We start from the raw sequence: 21713 nt of genomic DNA on the forward strand, positions 1-21713 counted from the left end.
CCCAAATTTGGGCCATTATAGCTGTTCTGATCCTGAAAATCCATTTGCACTAATATAAACTAGATCTGTGTGTATATGTATGTGTCTGTGTGTGTGTATGTGTGCAATCTTCATGCAGTGATCTTAAAGCTTTGGAGATAGGGCTTGTTAGTCTAATTTCAAGGCTTGTCCGTATAGCAGTATTGACATGCACCAACTCTGCTGAAGGGCAGGAGAATGAAAAAGACATGGCACAAATTTCAAAACAATTTTAGATTTAATTACATAATGTACCTGTCGATGTTCTAGCATAAACACAATTGTAAAAATCTACATCCTATTTTAGGGCATTTTCCCATCTCCCATCCCTTAAAAGCTGTACAGTTATAAAAAAATGCAACTCTCAAGCAAAATAAACTTTTTTTTGTTTGTTTTGTTTTTTTGCAACATACAAAATAAGTTAAAATGATTGAGAAGGCCTTGAGCCATTAAGTTCCCCAATAACTGTGTTCTGGTTGTCCATAAGCATGACACGCAGGCTCCTAGTCTATGACCAGAACTCAATAAATATAGATCAAACAAAACCCCAAAACACTTAAAGTAGATTTCTTTAGAAACTGATGAAAGTCAAGAAAATATATAGTTAGGGTTAACAACTCCATTCTCAACTTACATCATCCAGTGGCAAAAAGAACAAGGCAGGTTATTCAATCCTTAGCACATTTTTTAGCTCGTACCGGTTTGGCAAAAAAACACAAATGTAGTTCCTTTAAAAATGTTCTTTTAAAATGTCTAAGGAGCTTAACAAATTTCTGCTCATCTATTAATTTTTATGCCGTCTCATATAACTTATGTATAAGATAGGCAAAGTTATTAAAATAAAAATATCTTCATTAACTGAAACCACTACAATGTGCCAGAATTGAGTTTACTACATTTCACAGAGCAAACTGGTATAAACATGACATGAAAAAAAAATTGAGCTTAGATGTCCAAAATGAGGAAAAAATCCACTAATGGGATTCTATTCTAATCAAATTCTGATATAGTTTGTATGAATAAAAAAAAGTGTTGAGTGTACAATCTAAAGTGGTTATACACTAACTTCATTATATATTGGCTTATGACTGCTTGCTTGGGAAAGACTATCTTCAATATGTTACAGTGACTTAGCAATTCTTGACACTCAAAAATATTAAATGATAATTTAAGTTGGAGTGGTGAACACATAACACAATAACCCAGTTTAAAAACATTGATAGCAAAAGGCCTTGTCTTTCAAGATTGGTATAAAAGCAATAAAAAAAATCAGCAGTTAGCTTGCCACTTCCAAGGTAGGTTTACAGGTACACACTGGGAATGTTGGATAAAATAGGAATGGATTTTAATCTAAGAAAGTTCAATAATGGATCATATTAAGCAAAAGAGGAATAGGTAGATTATAGCAGATATGTAGTCTTGGTATTCTCCACTTTTTGGAGAACCAGGAGTATATTTTAAGAATGTCAGATAAGTATTTTTCTCTAGACTTTCTGTAATTAAATGATATTCACAATTTTGTATAAGTTGTAATAATTATTTGTCTTCTTTTAATAGTCAATTAATGAATTCATTTTTATTTCTTCTTATACTTATCTGAAGTGTGTGTATGTATTTATACATACTCACACACATATATATACACACCATTTAAACAAAGATCTGGGTCTCTGAATACTTGTTCAATAGTTGTGAGGCAACACCTTGAATTATGGACCTGTCCACTATGTTGGTGAAGAGTGGCATTCACGACTTTTTCTGAATATTAAATCTATAGATTCATTAGGTTCCTTACAGCTGTACGCTAGAACTAGAGAGTGATTAACATCTCTTTTGCACACAAAAAAGCTAAAAAGGCATTCCTTGTGACAAAGGACATTCCATCAATCCCACTTAAAAATAGCTAACATTTCCCTATCATATTAACTCTCAATTTAAACAAATGTCCATATTTTTCTTAATATATGTACTTTGCTCAAATGTATATTATGGGAGGTGTTTTATCAACCAAAAAGTGAAAACTGGACAGTATGTAAAATCCTTTTAAAATTAATTGATTTAAAAATCATTTTTTCAACAAATTCGTTAGCATTTGAAGTTCCTGTTTCTTTGGAAGGTCAATTAAAAAAAATAGATTACCAGTACACATGGATTTATTCTAAATGAAACTCACCTTTATCCTCTGAATCTGCAATCTTGAGCACTTGGAAAAAGGATGTCAAGGAAACCCAACCTCAATATGTCATTTATATTCTTGAAAATATCTCTGCCATCACTTTGCATTAATGTGCCAACAATGGAAAAGGTTTTATACTAAACACCATTTCATCAGCATAAATGCACAAAATCAAAGTGTGTATTATTAGTCTGAGTCCTTTTCACATATATGTCTATTCGAAGTTTCTGCTTTGTGAAAATTTGGCTAATTTTCAAATCTTTACAGAGATTGCAAACCAAATATGCTGAATGCTAAGCTACATCTCCCCTTCATACACGTGCTGTAGACTAGGGAGTCCAACTTGTATTTTTAGAAAAAGGGTTTAAATTATTAAAGGGCTCTATTATATAGTAGCTATTGTGACTCTAAATCCATGGGTTACTTCTCTAACAAGGATCCAAGATGGCCTAAACTCTAGATCAGTTACTGCTTTCCTATACTTTCTCTAGTTCCTAATGACTGTATTGTACCTTTGCATACAGAACACTTATTTTTTTTCCATATTTTGGTTTTTTTCCCCCCACTTCAAGGTCTACTCAGAGTGAATATTCAGTGAACATAGGTTCTTTGAGGGACTGAATCTAAAAACCCAGCAGCATAATTGTTTTTGAACTGTTCAAAATTTAATCACCTATAATCAATCTGCATAATAATAATTTATATTTATCAGCTGCTTGGATTACATTTTTGGTAGATGACCAATAGTTAATTGGTTTAATCAAAATATAAGGTGAGAAGGGATACACTCACTATCAAGTTGACACTTATTCAAGTTTGGTAAATATCAGGCAGCAAAAGTGGTATCATAACCCATGTCAGTAGGACATTTGCTAAATGCAATACTCAGTCTTTACTACGATAAAAATTACCCTCGGCTTTCTATAGCAGAAGGGTAAAAAAAATTCCTTATTTCACATTTAGGCATCCTGTTAAAATAAATTATCTCATTTAATACTATTTCTGATTACTTGGCTTAACTGAGCAGTAGAACTCATAGGTGAAAGAAGCTGGTATGTCCAGAGGTAGAGACAGGGCACATGGGAGAGTTTCTACATGATAGTGGCTTTACCCAGCTGCAGAAGTAAAATGGTGGAGGGAGAACGGGTGGCAGGGAAGGCACCTGTACATTCGAACCACTTACCTTGTACTACTAGGAATCCTTCTATATTGCTTGCCTGTTTCAGATAGTTAAAATGGTTAAAATTCTTAGCCGACTTTCAAATTAATAAAACAAACCTAGCCAGAAAGGAGTTTCTGTAAGCAAATGTGGCTCCTTCCAAAGCCCTACTTTACTGTGAATGAAAGCCCTTCCCTCCCTTCCAGTGGAACATTGTCTCAAAATAAAAATCACAACTTGCTTGGAACCACATGCTATTGATGCATCCTATTATTAGGCTGCTTTCATTATTTTATTTTTTATACAGATACATACACATTGCTAGAATCAAAGCGAAAATATTAATGGGCAGGTACTACAGAACTAAAGTGAAACAAAAGAACCAACAGCAACTGAAAAACAACAGCTATAAACTTCCAAGGCCAAAAGATGAGACTTAAGGGCAACATCTGTTGAGGAAGGAAAAGGGGTATAATGTTCCTAGAGAGGTATTTAAGATGCAAGTCTAATGCCAGCTTTTTAATAACAAAAAAGAGAAGTGCTTTACTATATACTGACTAGCACATATAATACTTAATCTGGAAAGAAAAATTAATGAAGTTCCTTGGGCCAGCAGCAGATATGGTGTGCCCATTGCCGGCAACAGACACAACATTGGAACAGAAAAACCAAAATCCCAGGGCAAAAGTATTCACAGAAGTAATAGTTGAAAGTTTCAGAATTTGACAGGTAAGGTTTAATCACAAATGCTACACTCTGTACAATGTTATGGCTCTGCCTGAAATTTTACAGCTATAACAGAAACTAAATAAGATAAAAGTTCATATTTTAGTGTCAATTACATGTTAGATATTTAGTTACAAATCCCTTTTTCTGGAAACAAAGGGCTTATCTTTCTTTAAAGTGTTGAGATGTTTGAAATGGATGTCATGCCTATTAAGTATATCGGCAGTTCTCATTCAACTCTACGTTGGTTGTGTGACTATTAATGAATTTTAATAGAAGCCTAATGGCCAAAGGCCAAAACTACATTCAAACTCTGCTAATATATCCAGGCAGATAGGAAATTCTCTCTCTCTCTCTCTCACACACACACACACACACACACACACACACACACACACACAGAGACTCAAACTAAAAACCTCCCAAAGGAACTGCTTTGTTTGTAGACTTCAATTTGAAGTAGATACTAAAGGCAAGAATAGACCAGTTAAAATTCACCTGAAAATCCCTTCCCCGTCTTCAAATGTGCTAAAATGCTGCTGTCAGCTTAGCATCTCTTCATGTATGTTATATATAGATGTGTTTCTTTCAAAATGATATTTCAAATATTTAAACACCAAGTGGCCAGAAGACAAGAGTTACACTACTGGCAAAGTTTACATTACACCTAGGCCTTAAGAAAGACCACACCCATTTCATTAGTAACTCTCCATCAGACACAGTATATTAGAGGCCACCTTATCACCACTGCATAAAGCTATTTAAAAAATTTGTTGCTAGCACAGTCTGGTTGTCAAAGCTTCATTATACATTTTACTGTACAAATGCTTTTCAGATGATTTTATTTTTTTAAACAAGAAATTCCGCTATAACAGAAACTTAGGTTAAAGGTTTTTATGATGGTACTTTCACGGTCTCTTCTTTATTAAATGTGGTTACCTCCAGTAGTAAACAAGTTGATTTCACGAAACCTGTTACTAAACGACTTATGTATGATGTTATCTACAATTCTCAAACTGTAACAGTACAGACTTGAACTTTTAAACAGTCTGTTAATCATCATCTATGCCATGAATGTTTAAATATAATATATATTTAATATGAAAAAGCTAAAGCACAAGTGCTTTCTCCCACCCCTAAATTCGGTTTTGGGCCCTCACAGATTTGGAATGCATTCTTATCCACCCTTTTTCACAAAGTCAGGAGAGCTCAGGAAATATAAAGTCAAAAATATACAAATCTTTGTTGTTATTATAATAAGATTTTTTTTTTCCATGAATGAAATTACCAAGGACCATGAACTTGGAAAAAGAAAATCAAAAGGAATTTACAGCAATTATTTATCTTCAAAGTTCAAAACTGGTCACTTCACAGAAAGACTTCAGGGTGTGTTGAAATTTTTTTCTTCTAAAAGTCATTCTGTAGTGGAGTTTTCTAGGAAAAATTAAACAGCTTTTAATAACTGGCCCGCTGGTGTGAGAGCTACCGTGGAATAAATTAGCACAAAAATGGAAAAGAAGTCTTATAACTGTTCACTGTTACAGACATAATCAACAAGGTCAGTCACTCTCAAAAGCTCATCTTCCTCCTCTTCTGGTGCCCCTGCCTCCTGCCCACCACTTGTCCCATTGGGGGCTAGGTTTGCACTGGCTGTGCTGTTGTCCTTGGGGGTCTGAGGCTTCTCAGTTGGCTTGCCAATCAAGTTCTCAATGGCTCTGCCGGGACTCTGTCCATTGGTGGAAGGTAAGTCCACTAAGCTATAGTCCAATGGGCTCCCCACTTTGCCTACATTTTCAAAGTCCTCTTCATCATCACTTTCTATCCGGTAGGGCTTCTTGGTGCTCTCTTGTTCTGAGGGCAGGACCCTGGGCTGGCTGTCACCGGCAGGCTGATCTGCATCTCCATGAGCATTGTCACAACTCTCTTCCTCATCTGTCTCAATCCGGTGTAGCCGTTTGCGGGATGGTTTGCCTTCTTCTTCTTCCTCCTCCTCATCTACTTCTGAATACTCATCTGTACTTCGGCCTCGCTTTCGAACTGACCGCTTTGATTCTTTAGCTAGCTCATCATCTTCAGAGTTCTTGGACATATAGCTCTCTAGAATAAACAGCACATTTAAGCCATTGACACAGTTAACCACAAATGGATTTAAGTAATTCTCCCTTTCCTCCCCATGTTCACCCCATGTCCTACTCTCCTACTGTCAGACTTGCTTGTACATAAATATTCCCCTTCAATAGTTGGCCTGATTTCTCTCATCTCAGTCTCAATATGAATATGATGCATATTGTACTTTACCTATGATTTTAAGCAAGAATAGATTTCCTGGGGAAGAAAACTGATAATCCTTGAATTAAATAAAGATAGTACAGTTTGGTCACAAACTAAGAAACTCCTTACCACTAGTCCTCAAATTAGGAAATCATGTAAGCATACTGACAAGGAAAAATTAAAATTGGGCACCCAACTCTGTATGTCTGAAACACTGTGCCAGCTCTAATCTCATGTTATCAAATGCCCTTGGTAGTCTTAAATGTCTTCTCTTTTTTGGCTATACAGTCAGCCCTCTGTACCCATGGATTCAACCAACCACCAATGGAAAATATACATACAAAATAAAAATAGATGGTTGCATCTGAACTGAACATGTACAGACTTTTTTCCTTGTCATTATTCCCTAAACAATATAGTATAAAAACTATTTACATAGTATTTACATTGTATTAGGTGTTATAAATATCCTAGAGATGATATAAAGTATATGGGGGGATGTATGTAGGTTATATGCAAATACTACAGCATTTTACATAAAGGACTTGAGCATCTGTGGATTTTGGTATCTGCAGGGGTCCTGGAACCAATGCCCCATGGATACTGAGGGATGACTGTACTTACACCTTAATAGATCTCACTTAATCTCATGACTTTGCATACCATCTATATGTTGATGACTTTCATATTTGTTTTAGGCAACCACTAAATTCCAGGCTAGTGTTATCAAACTACCTACTCAATATCTATGCTTGGATATCTAAATAGGCATCTCAAACCTAATGTGCCCCAAACTGCGCTCCTAAACCACCTCCTTAAATCTGCAGCACTGTGGTCTCCATAATCTTAGGTTTTGGCAACTGTTCTTCCAATTGCTCAGTTATCCTTGATTACTTCCTTTCTCTCATCTAACCCAACAATAAATCCTTTGGGTTTTACCTTTCAAACATATCCATAATTTGACTGCTTTTCATCTGTTTACTGCTACTGTCCTAATCCCTCCCACCCTCATATTTCACCTGGACTATTTCAATAACTGCCCAACTGTTCTCCTAGCTTCTGCCTTTGACCCCTTCAATCTATTCATAACACAACTACCATAGCAAATTAAAATCTAAGTCAGAGGCCGGGCGCGGTGGCTCACACCTGTAATCCTAGCTCTCTGGGAGGCCGAGGCAGGCAGATTGTTTGAGCTCAGGAGTTCGAGACCAGCCTGAGCAAGAGCGAGACCCCGTCCCTACCAAAAATAGAAAGAAATTAAATGGACAGCTAAAAATATATAGAAAAAATTAGCCGGGCATGGTGGCACGTGCCTGTAGTCCCAGCTACTTGGGAGGCTGAGGCAGGAGGATCACTTGAGCCCAGGAGTTTGAGGTTGCTGTGAGCTAGGCTGATGCCATGGCACTCTAGCCTGGGCAACAGAGTGACACTCTGTCTCAAAAAAAAAAAAAAAAAATCTAAGTCAGATCGTATCACTCCTTTGCTCAAAGTCCTCCAGTTGTTTCTCATCTCACACAAAGTAAAACCCAAAGTATACACATGGCCTACTCTGTGCTATCCAATATGGTAGACACTAGTTACCTGTGGTTATTTTAAATTTAAATTAATTAAGATCAATTAAACTTAAAAATTCAGTTCCACGGTTATACTAGCTACATTTCAAGTACTCAATACGGACATGAGGTTAGTGGCTACTGTACTGATCAGCACAGACACAGAAAATTTCCATCACTACAGAAAGTTCAGCTGAACAGCGCTTTTTCATCAGAGGCTAGCAAATTTTTTCTGTAAAGGGCAGGCCCTAAAGTCTCTGTCACAACTATTTAACTTTTTGTGAACGCGGGCATAGACAGTTTGTAAACAAATAGGCGTGGTGGTCTTCCAATAAAACTTGCTTTGCAAAAAGGTTATTTATATAAACAGGTGGGCTGTAGTTCGCTGTTGCTCTCTATCTGATTTGGTTCCTGCTGATCTCTTTCCTTCATCTTATTACTCTTCCCGTCACTCATTCTGCTCCAGCAACCCTGGAATCCCTTCTGTTCCCTCATCATGAGAGAGGCCTTGCCTCAAGGCCTTCACATTTGTTGTTGCATCTGCCTGTATCACCCTTCTTTTGGATAACTGCATGACTCATATACGTTGTTTCCTTAAGTCTTCACTCAAATGTTGTCTTCTTAATGAGGACTTTTTTTAGTTAATATCTGAAATTCCAAATATTCTTCCTTATTTATAAACATTTATTTATCTTATTTATTGCCTTTTTCCTTCCAACTGAAATAAGAGTTACGTGAGGGCTATTTTGTTCACTGTGTTATTCCAGTGCTTAGGATAGGGCCTAGTTCAATAAATACTCATATTTAATGGTTAAATTAATAAATACGTTTATCTTTATGCCACATGAACATAAATACACACTCAAAAAGATGTTCACCTCTCTTCTTTAGCCTCCCATATCCAAACATTTCTTCTCCTTTCTCTCCTGGCTTGGGCTCAAACTTTATTTAACTTTAATCTATGAAAGCCACCAATCTTCAAAACAGACCATAAACAATGGTGAATTAAATATATAAAAAAGAAAGGTGGAAAGATGAAGGCTGGGGTCATTTAAAATGAGTTTGGGCAGAGCTCTAAAATAACTACAAAGATTAAATGGATCCTAGCACTCAGGGAGGCCGAGGCGGGCGGATTGTTTGAGCTCAGGAGTTCGAGACCAGCCTGAGCAAGAGCGAGACCCCGTCTCTACTAAAAAAATAGAAAGAAATTATCTGGACAACTAAAAATATATAGAAAAAATTAGCCAGGCATGGTGGCGCATGCCTGTAGTCCCAGCTACTCGGGAGGCTGAGGCAGGAGGATCGCTTGAGCCCAGGAGTTTGAGGTTGCTGTGAGCTAGGCTAACGCCACGGCACTCACTCTAGCCTGGGCAACAAAGTGAGACTCTGTCTCAAAACAAAAAACAAAAAACAAAACAAAAACAAAAAGATTAAATGGAGGCTGGATGCCTATATTCCAGCTATTGAGGAGACTGAGGCAGGAGGATTGCTTGAGGCCAGGAGTTCAAGGCGATAGGGCGCTATAATCACACCTGTGAATAGACACTGCACTCTATCCTGGGCAACATAGTGAGAACCCATATCTAAAAATCAAAATCAAATCAAATCAAATCACAAATTTATATATTAGAGCTTTTTCTGCACTTCCAGTATGGGGCACAGCTAAAGTTACTAAAAAATAAAACAGTTACCAATTCAAACTCACAGTTAAGGCTGAGAGACGGTAGGCATTTTGTTGAAACTATTCAACTACTCAGAGCACTGGAAGTTATTTTAAAATGAGGACCATGAATAATAGGGAGGGAAAAGGAAAAAGGGGAGTATATCTTGATCAGATCACAATTTTCTGAGACTCTTCTAGTTTCAATGAAAAACTTAATTATTGCCAGGGAAATCTTAAAAATTAGCCTTTTATCAAGTATTATTTAATGAAACTATAATTAGTGACCAGGCACAAAATTATGGGTTTCATACCAAAATATGAATTTTAAAGAAATAGAACAGAATCACAACAAGGAGTTCACTTTGTAATATCTATTTTTGCCTTGTCCAAACTTCTATAAATAGGGTATCTATTCCGTACCTTCACTCTCTGAGCTAGAAAGTCTGCGCTTGTGAACTCGTCTTATTTCTTTACCACGTCGTAAACTCTTCTGGGAACCGTCACTTTCTGAATCTTCTTTGTAGTTAATCTGTCTTTTTTGGTTTCTCCTTGACCGCCTTCGACGAGTTTCTACAAAATCATCACTAAAATCATCACTGAAGTCACTTTCTATTAAAAAAAAGAAAAGGAAATCAAGTATAAAATTTAAGTCCATTAAAGTAGAAATGTGGCTAGCTTAGGTTATAAAAATGTAAAACTATTAAGCAGAGTTTGGTCATAAGAATGAAATGAATAATAATTTTTGTAAGTCTCATTTTTTTCTTTAATAATGAGTCAATCTATGGTGGTCTTTAATGCCAAACCTCACAAATGTATACTATTAGCAGTTAATCCTAAAGATCAGGAAATGTTTTATACTTTTTAAAAAATAATTCTTATTGCATTTGACCTGGTCAGCTGCCACAACTTCTCTTCTTAGTGGACAGTTACCAGAATCTGTCTCCTGATAATCTGCTGGTCCTATCTGTGGCTATACTCATAATGTACTGCAGAGGTTAAACCCTCTAACCAAAGAAAACTCACGAACCTATTCCAAAAAAGTACAGAATTGGAGTTATATTTTTGGCTTTTTTCCATGTGGAATAAAAACCTGCTAAATAAAGCACACAGGGCTACTTAAACTCTTAAAGTATTACTAAATAGCATTATTCTTGTCATCTCTGATCAATAAACCAGAGTGATACCATGGCATTATGTCACAGCTATTTTTCAGAGTGCTAACAGATTCTACTGAATTATCGCGTTCAAGCTTGTTCTCTAATGGGTTTCAAATATTTCAAAATAGCTAGTCAACAGGTTTAAAGGATTCCCACTGGCCAAATCAAACCTAAATAGTGATGGTAATGTAGTATATTCACTGACTAAAATAAGAATCCGCAAGACACATTGATATAAACAAACGCATACATAGAGATGAAGCCCAGGCAGAGACTCTGTCTCAAAAAAAAAAAAAAGAATAGAATTTTATTTTAAGAACTTGACTCCAGAAGTCATAATAATTTCTCGTGTTGGTATGATATGGATACAAGTTATTTTTACCAGAGTCTCTACTATTCTCCTCAGATTCCTCCTCTTCATCGTCATCAGAGTACTTTTTCTTTGGAGTCTTCCTCCGCAAACGCCTGCTTTGCCTCATTGGCCGAGAGGGGTGTCGCCTCAGTCTACGGCTACAGAAATCAGTATCGCTGTCATCATTAGATGGTGGATCTTCTTCACTTTCATCTGGGTTTTCATCAGATACAACAAACTCATCTTGAGATCTGTCCAAGATAAACCAGAGAAATTATGACGGTATACTTTGATTAGTGAACCCACTTTTGAGTTCTGAGTTCAAATTCTATTAAGTCCAGGGAATCATTAAGTAACATACAGTGCAACATATCTGGATAATTCTATCAAACACCCTTGTTTATAAAATGGAGAAATCCTTCTATCCTTCTCTTGGAAGGGGTGATAAAGATGAATTGATGAGGCTGAGGCGGGCGGATTGTTTGAGCTCAGGAGTTTGAAACCAGCCTGAGCAAGAGTGAGACCCCGTCTCTACTAAAAATAGAAAGAAATTAATTGGACAACTAAAAATATATAGAAAAATTAGCCGGGCATGGTGGCGCATGCCTATAATCCCAGCTACTCGGGAGGCTGAGGCAGGAGGATCGCTTGAGCCCAGGAGTTTGAGGTTGCCTTGAGCTAGGCTGATGCCACAGCACTCACTCTAACCCGGGCAAAAGAGTGAGACTCTGTCTCAAAAAAAAAAAAAAAAAAAAGATGAATTGATGCTGATTTTTGTACCTAAATTGCTTTGAACTCTTGGGATGTACCCCACGTACCTTAATACATTGACTGCCACACTAGAAAAAAAATTTTTTTCCCTTGGGGCCATGGTGTTTTATTATGAAAACAGAATAAAAACTTAGAAAACAAAACAATCCTTTCTAATTTAATGAAACATCTGTTATTTTTCACTGTTTTCTGTGTGTAAGTTATATGCAACTTGAAAAATAGTTCATGCAGGTCCCAAGGTAAAGAGACATGTAAGTTATTAATATATATGCTTCATGAGGCTCTGGGCTCAAAACTAGCGTGAGTTAAATACAACTCACATGGCAGTTAATGTGTTAAATTCAACATGTCCAAAAGTAAACTCATTATTTCCCAACTTACATCTCTCTTCTCTTCCCCAGCCTGATATTTGGTACCATCACCCACTGAGTAACTCAAACAAGAAACCTGGTATTGAAACCTAGGCTCTTAGGATAAATATCCAAATATTTTCCTTTTCATTTCTCACATCTAATCAATTACTAATTCCTCCCGAGTCTACCTCTTAAAAGATAATTGCTCAAACCTGATTTCTCTTCTCTTTTCAGGCTTTCATCTCACCTAAAGTACAAAATCAACTCTCCAAATAGTTCTCTAATCTCTAGTCTCATTTCCGCCAATCTATTCTCCAAATGAATGCCAGAATGAATCTTTCTGAAGCACAAATTTCACATTAGTCTGGTGTTTAAAACCCTTGTTTTTCATCATTTTCAGGATAAAGTCAAAATTCTTATGCATGACAAATAAAACACTCCATAATTTGGTTCTTTTTTATCTTTTGGCCACATCTCCAGCAGGGCACTGTCTACATCAGCCCCATATTCTTGCTATCCTGAGCCACCAAGAGTTTCCCAAATATTCTATAACACTGTATGGCTTACTACCTCAGACATGTGACTTCTCTGCTTGGAATGCCTTCTTTCCTCATCCTGCTTCTAATCCCAAACAGTCCAATCTGCCCAAATATCTATCCTTCAAATTTTACATCAAGGTTTACTTCTACTGTGAGGCTTTCTCTGACCTTCCTGGATTGAGCTAACTCTCTTCTGTACCCTAATTTATGCTTTACCTCTCTTTTAGTAGCAGTCACACAGAATGACTTTGTGGTTTATATGCTTGCTTCCCCCACTAATAATCTGAAAGGAGAAACTTTGCAGTATTGTTTCAATACCTACTCTGCACAGAAGCCTTTCCTGATTTTCCATACTGGATGACTTCCCCCAACCCAAACTTCTATGAGTTACCAGAGGATAGTATCTAATTACTTATTTGTCACACATGATTAGGAACCCCTCGTGGACCTGGTAGTAGAACAGAGGAACATGAAAGGCTCTCAGCAACGAAAGTTCAATTGCAGTTATTCAAATTTAAATGTAATTTTGAATATTAAATAACCACAAGCCTACTGTTCTGTTTTAAAGAAAGAAGGACCAAAATTAGCATTCTTGAATCTGCTTTAAATATTCTGAAAGTAAACAGAGATAGTCTATGTGCATGAAGAACAAAAGCCTCATCACAGCATGGCCAAGCCTCTCTGCTAGCCCAGCCCTATTTAAGCTGGTACGTAGGGCTTGGGGGTCTAGTGACAGACCACATACCCATCACTGATCTTGAATTCATCCTCACTCTCTTCTTCATCCAGGTTGCTGTCACTGTCCAGATCATTTAGTCGCCGGCGTTTCTTCCTTCGAGCAGCAGCTGCCCTCTGGGGTCGTTTATTTTCTTTTCTTTCTTCATCCAAAATAGTAGAGATGTCTTTCCCACGATGACCTGTGATGGTGGAGATATCTTTTCCTCGGCCAACTCCTGAGTTTGGGGTGGGTGGGGGGAGAATAACTGTTTATTAAAAGCTTCCCTTAAACTTTTAGAGATGGTCCTTAGTCGTGCTTAGCAGCTTCTTCATTAGATTTATTTTCTTCCTACAAATATGCAGTTTTCTCACAACTTCAGCTGACAGAGCTCTCATCAAGAGAGAGTTTTAGCACTTGTTTATGCTATTAAATGGAAGTTCACTACATACAGAACCTCTAAAATTTTTATATAATATACCATAATATTCACCCTTCTAAAGTGTATAATTCAGAGATTTTTAGTATAGTCATAATGTTGTGCAACCATCACCACTAACTAATTCCAGAACATTTTGATCTCCCCAAGAAGAAACCTTGCACCTATAAGTAGTCATTCAAGAATCTCTTCTTGAAAAAGCTATCTTTTGAACAAGGCTTTAAAAAGAGGCCAATCCACTTTTTTAAAAACTATGTTTTCAGGACAGAAAAAGTGAGAATTCAGGAGTAAAGATGTAAATAAGGCACGAATCTCTTGAAAAGCTTGTGACTTCTTCAGTTCCTCTACAAACAGCCTACTTAAAATCCTTCCCAGAGTTTTCATTATAACTAAGCATAAAGCAGAATGTTCCATATCAGAGCATTGCCTATATAGTGTTTTAATTAAATTGCTTCCAAATTTTTCTATTATTTTAATGCCATCTATTAAAGACTATGAAATCAATAAACTGATTTTCATAGGCTAATTTAAAGCAACCATTTAAATTCTGATTATCCATAGTTTTGAGACTTTGTAGTACCAAAGACAACAAAAGTAAATTTTTTAATCTATGGAGGAACATCAACATTTCATAATGTTACGATCAACAGATCATAAAGCAAAACTACATTAAAAATAGTAAGATCTGAGTCTTTACACTGACACTGTGTCCACAGATTATTTTGGATCTGATACAAAGATTATTTTGGATCTGAGACAATGAACATAACTAGTGATTATGATGCACACTGGGGAGGAGAATAAAAAATATGATCACTACCCTAATTTATGAATTAACTTGTTGGCAGAGTTACATGAAGAAGAGAGAATGACAAACACATACCTCCTCCATCAGCCTCTTTGATATCATCTTCTATAGCTTCATCAATTGCTTCATCAAACTCATCAAATCTAAAATATACACAGTGATCACATTATAGCCTGTCCTGTTTTTTATTTTTTTATGTAATTTTATTTCTTTTTTTAAAATATTTTTTTTAAAGGGGAAGGGAGTGAGGAGAGGGGTTCCATTTCCTTTTGTTTTTCTTGAGACAGAGGTTCACTGTTGCCCTGGGTAGAGTACGGTGGTGTCATCATAGCCCACTGCAACCTCAAACTCCTGGGCTTAAGCCATCCTCCTGTTTTGGCCTCCCAAGTAGCTGGGACTATAGGCGTGCACCACCACGCCCGGATAATTTTTCTGTTTTTAGTAGAGACAGGGTCTCACTCTTGCTTAGGCTGGTCTCAAACTCCTGAGCTCAAGCAATCCTCCACCTCAGCCTCCCAGAGTGCTAGGATTACAGGCACGAGCCACTGTGGCCTGTTTTTGATTCTTAAAGATCATCTGAGAACACAGCTAAGTGCCACCTATGAACCAGAAAGCAAGCCCTCACAAGACACAAAATCTGTCAGTGCCTTGATCTTGGACTTCCTAACCATCAAAGCTGTGAAAAATAAATTTCTATTGTTTATAAGCTGTCCAGTTTATGGTCATTTTGTTATAGCAGCCCAAATGGACTAAGACAGTGTCAGCAAAAATTTTTATGAAGGGCCAGATAGTAAATATTTTAGGCTTTTCATACTATACAGTTTCTATTGTAGTGCAAAAGCAGCCACACACTGTATGTGAGTAAATGAACGTGGCTGCATTCCAATAAAACTTTAAGAACATTGAAATTTGAATTACATACAATTTTCACAGAATATTATTTTTCTTGATTCTTTTTTCAACTATTCATAAATGTAAAAACGATTTTTAGGTCACAGGCTATATAAAAACTAGCAGTGAGCTAGATTTGGCCCACAGGCCATAATTTGCTGACCTCTTATTATACAAATTGTGCCAAAGTAAGTCAAACAAAATTATGGTTCCACAAATAATACTATTAGGACTATATTATTATTGCTATTGAAATTATATTATTATTACTGAAATTCATACACAGATGGTTAAAATTTTAGAATTAGGCAAATGTGTTTTTTCTCAAAGAGCTGTTTCCCCCGACTTAAAGAAAAGGACCAAGACTAAATGATTCTTAAGATTTCCTCACAAATAAAACTTCTTTTACTTTAGTGCTCAGGTTATGAAAAAGATAAAGTAACTTGTCTAAAACTATGCTAAAAATGGTAATTACCAGCCCTCTGTGGCTATTTAAATTAGTTAAAACTTCAAATTTTGTTTCTAACTAGTCATATTTCAAGTACTCAACAGTCACATATAGCTACTGGCCACCATATTGGACATCAAAGAAACACAAAATTTGTATCACCAGAGTAAATTCTATTGGAGAGGGTGAGATTAAAGGTACAAAGTACACAGTGGATTAAGAACAGCATCAAGTATAAAAGCTAGAGGCTGGGTGGAAAGTCCTGTGCCTGTCATCCCAGCTACTCAGGTGGCTGAGGTGATAGGATTGCTTGAGTCCAAGAGTTTGAGTCTAGTCTGAGCAAAACAGCAAGAGACCCCGTTTCTTTAAAGAAAAAAAAAAAAAGAGAACAAAAAGCTAAGTATTTTGCCTTCCATGTTGAGAATATATGATTTTAGAGGACTCACAAGTTTTGGGTTAAGAACTCTTCTATAATGTACTTTTTAATGGTTGTGTGGTATCTCACCAATGTATTATAATTTAGTTAAAACCATTTACTTCCAACTTTTCACAATTGCTATGCTATGAAAAGCATTCTTTTAGCTGTATATTGGCTTTTCCTTAAGATAAATTCTGAGAAAGCAAAAATCTGCATATGCATTCATTAGGGTAGAAGAATAGTTACAGAAAAAGCCAGATGCAAAGTTAACCAGAAACAGTATTTGTCCCCAAAGGACATGTGGCTGTAAAGTGACATAACAACTTATTTCTCTGAATGACTACTTTCTTACTGAGAGATTAATTTTCTAAAATCAGAAACCATCAGAAACTTCAGACATTTGCAATTATTTCAGTAAGAATGAAACATTACACTGTTGCCTGGAGGATCTAAGACACTTTTTTTTTTTTTTTGAGACAGACTGTGTTGCCCGAGCTAGAGTGCCATGGCGTCATCCTAGCTCACAGCAACCTCAGACTCCTGGGCTCAAGCAATCCTTCTGCCTCAGCCTCCAAAGTAGCTGGGACTACCTACAGGCATGCACCACCATGCCCGGCTAATTTCTTTTTTCTATATATTTTTAGTTGTCCGATTAGTTTCTTTCCATTTTTAGTAGAGACGGGGTCTCGTTCTTGCTCAGGCTGGTTTCAAACTCCTGAGCTCAAACAATCCACCTGCCTCGGCCTCCTAGAGTTCTAAGACATTTTTAACACAACTAAGCAGTCTTGATTTACACCCCAGGTGCAGAGCTCTAGATAAAAGATTTCGAGACACATCATTCCACGTATCTGCCTTAACTTCACTGTTTCCAAGGAAATAGGCCCCAGTGTCCGTCCTGTAGTCCAGATCTGATATACTGACCCCTTTATAGAGCCCTGCTTTGCTTTGAGCCTTTACTAACTATGCATGTGCTTCATTTACATTTTATCTAAATGCTACCTTCTTCAAAATCTTATAATAACTGTACTTTTTCTCTTGTTTGGTTAGATGTCCCAAAATTCCAATGTGACATTTTGTTTGCCCACACATTTGTTCCTGATATATAAATGTGTGTGTGTGTGTGTGTGTACACACACACACACACACACACACACACACACACACACATTTTTTTTTTTTTGAGAAAGAGAGAATCTCACTGTCACCTGGGCTAGAGTGCCATGGTGTTAGCCTAGCTCAGAGCAACCTCAAACTCCTGGGCTCAAGCAACCCTCCTGCTTCAGCCTCCCGAGTAGCTGAGACTACAGCTATATGCCACCATGCCCAGCTAATTTTTTCTATTTTTAGTAGAGGTGGGGTCTCATTCTTGCTCAGGGTTCAGGATGGTCTTGAACTCCTGACTTCAAGAGATCCTCCCGCCTCGGCCTCCCAGGGTGCCAGGATTACACACCACCACGCCCAGCCAGTTCCTGATATTCTTACTACAAATAAAATAATTGGCTTAAAGGGCATGCAAATTGTTCTTCTAAGGGTTGTAGCACAATTTATAACACAACCATTAAGTCAATTTTATCATTAAGGTTTCTTTCCTAATTTGGAAAAACAAAGTTATCTTCCTGTCCTTTTAATTTTTTTTTTTTTTTTTGAGACAGAGTCTCACTGTGTTGCCCCGGCTAGAGTGCCATGGCATCATCCTCGCTCACAGCAACCTCAAACTCCTGGGCTCAAGCGATCCTCCTGCCTCAGCCTCCCGAGTAGCTGGGACTATAGGCATGTGCCACCATGCCCAGCTAATTTTTTCTATATATTTTTAGTTGTCCAATTAATTTCTTTGTATTTTTAGTAGAGACGGGGTCTCGCTCTTGCTCAGGCTGGTTTCGAACTCCTGAGCTCAAACAATCCACCCGTCTCGGCCTCCCAGAGAGCTAGGATTACAGGCGTGAGCCACCGCGCCCGGCCACCTGTCCTTTTAATTTTGATTACTGAATATGGCCATGTATTATTTTCATGTTTATTGGTCATACTTACTGTTCTTTTGTAAAGTACCAGTTTGCATCCTTTGCCCATCTTTTCAGCAAGTGTGTTCATCTTTTCTTACTGATTTGTTAGAGATTTTTATGTACTAAAGATTTTAACCTCTTTGTCGTATGTTGTAATTATTTCTATCCGAAGGGCATATATATTTTTTTCAAGTTTTAAGAAAGGAAAACTGACACCTTGCCCTGCTACCATTATGAATAAGGGTACCATCACATCTCCAGTGAAGCCTCACTCCACAACCCCCTGCCCACAAAATACAAACAAAAAAGTTATCCTGTTTAGTTCTGGCCTTCAAAATAAATGAAATCTTATTTTTGCTTAAGTAATTGACCACCCAACAAAAAATGCTTTATTCTTGACCTCAGCAATGTTAATGTCTGAAGATATGCAACAACCATTGCAGATATCATGAGAAATACTACTATATTTCCATCATGAAAATATTGTACTCATTGCATTTTTTAAAATTCATAAGCCATTTCTTTTCAACTCTAATTTTATTATAAGCAAATATTTTCTTTTGTAAATCTTGTTATATTAGTTTTTTTAAATTTTTAGCTAATCAAATATCTTTTCCATTGTTGTCTCTGCCTAAGGTGTTACGCTTGAAAAGCTGCTCTTTACGCTAAGAAAATATGCCTTCCTTAAATTCTTTTGGGAACTAGGTAGTGTATAGATAAATGCATCACATAATACATCTTGGGCTAAAAAACATAGTTTACCCTAAGTTTCTATATGTTACTGTTATATAATTTTAGAGCTGAAAGGAATCATTTGCATCAATCCACCATCACAGATGAAGCAACCAAGACCAAGGGAAATGAAGCATTTAAATATATATGGCTAATAAGTGGCACACTAATTTTAGTCTTCTGACCCATAATCCAATGCTCTTTCCAGTCAACTTTGATGTCACCCTCTTTGTTAGAAGCAATAAGACATAAAATTATAAACAATTATTAAATGATAGTAGTGATGAAATTATAATAAAACAAATCTCTGCTTCTTTTAATAACCACAATTTTATCAGGACTGAAAGATAATACCATCAGTTCTGCCACAATGCTTGTTTTGAAAACACAAATTTGTTCCAATGTGACTGATATATTATAAAACAATTCAAGTATAATGTGTATTTTATATTTGCTTATGTGTAATTTTATTTGTGAGAAACACTAGGTAGATACAGAAAACGGCACCTAACTGAACCAAGTTGCATAGGAATACACAAAATACACATAACTAAAACATCTACCAGCTTACTACATGTGTTATAAACTATAGCAATTTGCATGTGATGGTACATCTTTCTGTCTGACTTCAGATAATCCTCTTCCTACCACCACACCATAATTTGTAAACGATAATCTTCCACTTCCAGAAACAAACATCAAGTCTTTTCTCAATGTAAAATGCCTTATTTACTACATTATTTATGTATTTCTTAACCATTTAACATATGTCAAATGACACTGCTATTTTTATTAAATTCCTATCTTTTTTTTAATGCATCACTATTGATTTGAGTTTGTGGCTCTAACCTATTTCCCATAATCCAATAGATTTTATTGTATAATTTTGCACAGCACAGTAATTTTTAGGAATACACATTATGTTACAGCAGAACTGACTTTACATTTGCACTTTCCATCTATGAGCTTTGAGTTCATATATAGAATACTTTTTATTTTTCAAAGTATTTTTTTAAAGACTAAAATAGGCAGTGTTCCCATATATATAAGGGATTTTATCCTTACTGCTCCCACTGTATTTTATAAAGTTTTTAACAATGACAGCTGAAAACTCAACACACAGAATTCTTCCATAGTCACTGATGAAAGTTTATAAATAAGAAGCAAGGTCAGGGAGTGGGGAGAAAATTTAAAAAAATTAAAAACTAAAAAAAAAGAAGCAAGCTCAAAGTTCAGAGTTTTATAAAATCCACTTTGTTTTTCATTTCCAGTTATTCAATTTAAAAAATTGTTTTGGTATTGTCCTAGTAGATTTTAGAGGCCACAAACCAAAAAATGGTCTAAAATAATTAAAATATAATTTATTTATTATTTGAGTCAGACAGTGTGATTTGGTTGAAAGAACACTAGATTAGCAAACAATCCTAAGGTAAGGTTTTAGTCTAGCTTAGCTACTAATCAAGTCACCATGGAAAAATATTTTTCTCTGGTATCTTTGGTGGCAAATGGTAAACCAGATTATATTTACTGATTCTTTCACTAGGCATTTATGGAACAGTTACTGTTTGTCAGCACTACACTATGTGTAGGTAACACAAGGCCATGTAAAAACAGAACTGGCCCTTACCTTCAGCCTAATAGTCTTCTGGCGGAGAGAAATGTTAAACAAATCATTGTAACCACACACATCACAAATTATAAGTGCTTTCAAGGAGAACAACTGGTTGCTATGAGGGCATATAATGGAGGGACTGGATCTAGAGAAGGTCAACAAGATAAAACTGGAAGGAAATTGGAGGCAAAGTAAGGGAAAATGTGGATGAGATGGAGCTGGAAAGGTAAGCAGAAATAAGACTATGCAGTGCCTTATGGACCTTGTTAAAAGCAACGATCCTTATCCCAAGCACTATAGAAATCTGACAAACTATGTTAAGCAGAAGAGGATGACACGAGCAGATTTATGTTTGGAAAAGATCACAATGTCTGCTCTAAAATTCTATGACTCTAAAGACAGAAGTTAAAATATATATATACAATTGCTAATAATCACTGGGATGAGAAAAACATACATGTCTGGGTCATACTGTCTAACTGTAAAAACATTTTAATGCGCTCTTTCACTGTAAACATTTCCATACATTTCATACCTGTAACTTATGCATTTCCGTGTCCTTGTTGACCGCCTTTCAAGCAAGTTTGCTTTGGGTTTTTTTGAATCTTTTTTCTTTTCTTCCTGATCTTCGGAAAAATCTGGCTCCTTTAAAAATATAAGTATATAGGTTATTATTTGTGTTCCTCGGAATTAATAGTTTTGTAACCACCATATATGCAGTACATGTGAAAGGTTTCAAAAAGTTTGAGATGATCCCCCTAAAACGGAATAAACACGGCAACACTAAGTATACAGATTAAAAAAGACCACTGGTGGCCGGGCGCGGTGGCTCACGCCTGTAATCCTAGCTCTCTGGGAGGCCGAGGCGGGCGGATTGTTTGAGCTCAGGAGTTCGAAACCTGCCTGAGCAAG

The 21713-nt window shown here is 36.5% G+C and overlaps 1 protein-coding gene across 1 annotated transcript in view; it reads right to left on the reverse strand.

Annotated features, from left to right (window-relative positions):
* Window positions 1-5312: 5312 nt before the first annotated feature.
* The window catches only part of RSF1 (remodeling and spacing factor 1), a 59723-nt gene continuing 43322 nt past the window's right edge, over window positions 5313-21713 (reverse strand). The window contains exons 8-13 of the mRNA XM_012651021.1: window positions 21337-21446; window positions 14776-14843; window positions 13484-13691; window positions 11106-11326; window positions 9987-10175; window positions 5313-6176 (exon numbers count right to left, since the gene is read on the reverse strand). Coding sequence (XP_012506475.1) covers window positions 5602-6176; window positions 9987-10175; window positions 11106-11326; window positions 13484-13691; window positions 14776-14843; window positions 21337-21446 — 1371 coding nt within the window. The 3' untranslated portion in view covers window positions 5313-5601. The remainder of the gene's footprint in view (window positions 6177-9986; window positions 10176-11105; window positions 11327-13483; window positions 13692-14775; window positions 14844-21336; window positions 21447-21713) is intronic.

Source organism: Propithecus coquereli, unplaced genomic scaffold (assembly GCF_000956105.1).
Source record: "Propithecus coquereli isolate 6110/MARCELLA unplaced genomic scaffold, Pcoq_1.0 Scaffold344, whole genome shotgun sequence".
NCBI classification, from domain to species: Eukaryota; Metazoa; Chordata; class Mammalia; order Primates; family Indriidae; genus Propithecus; species Propithecus coquereli.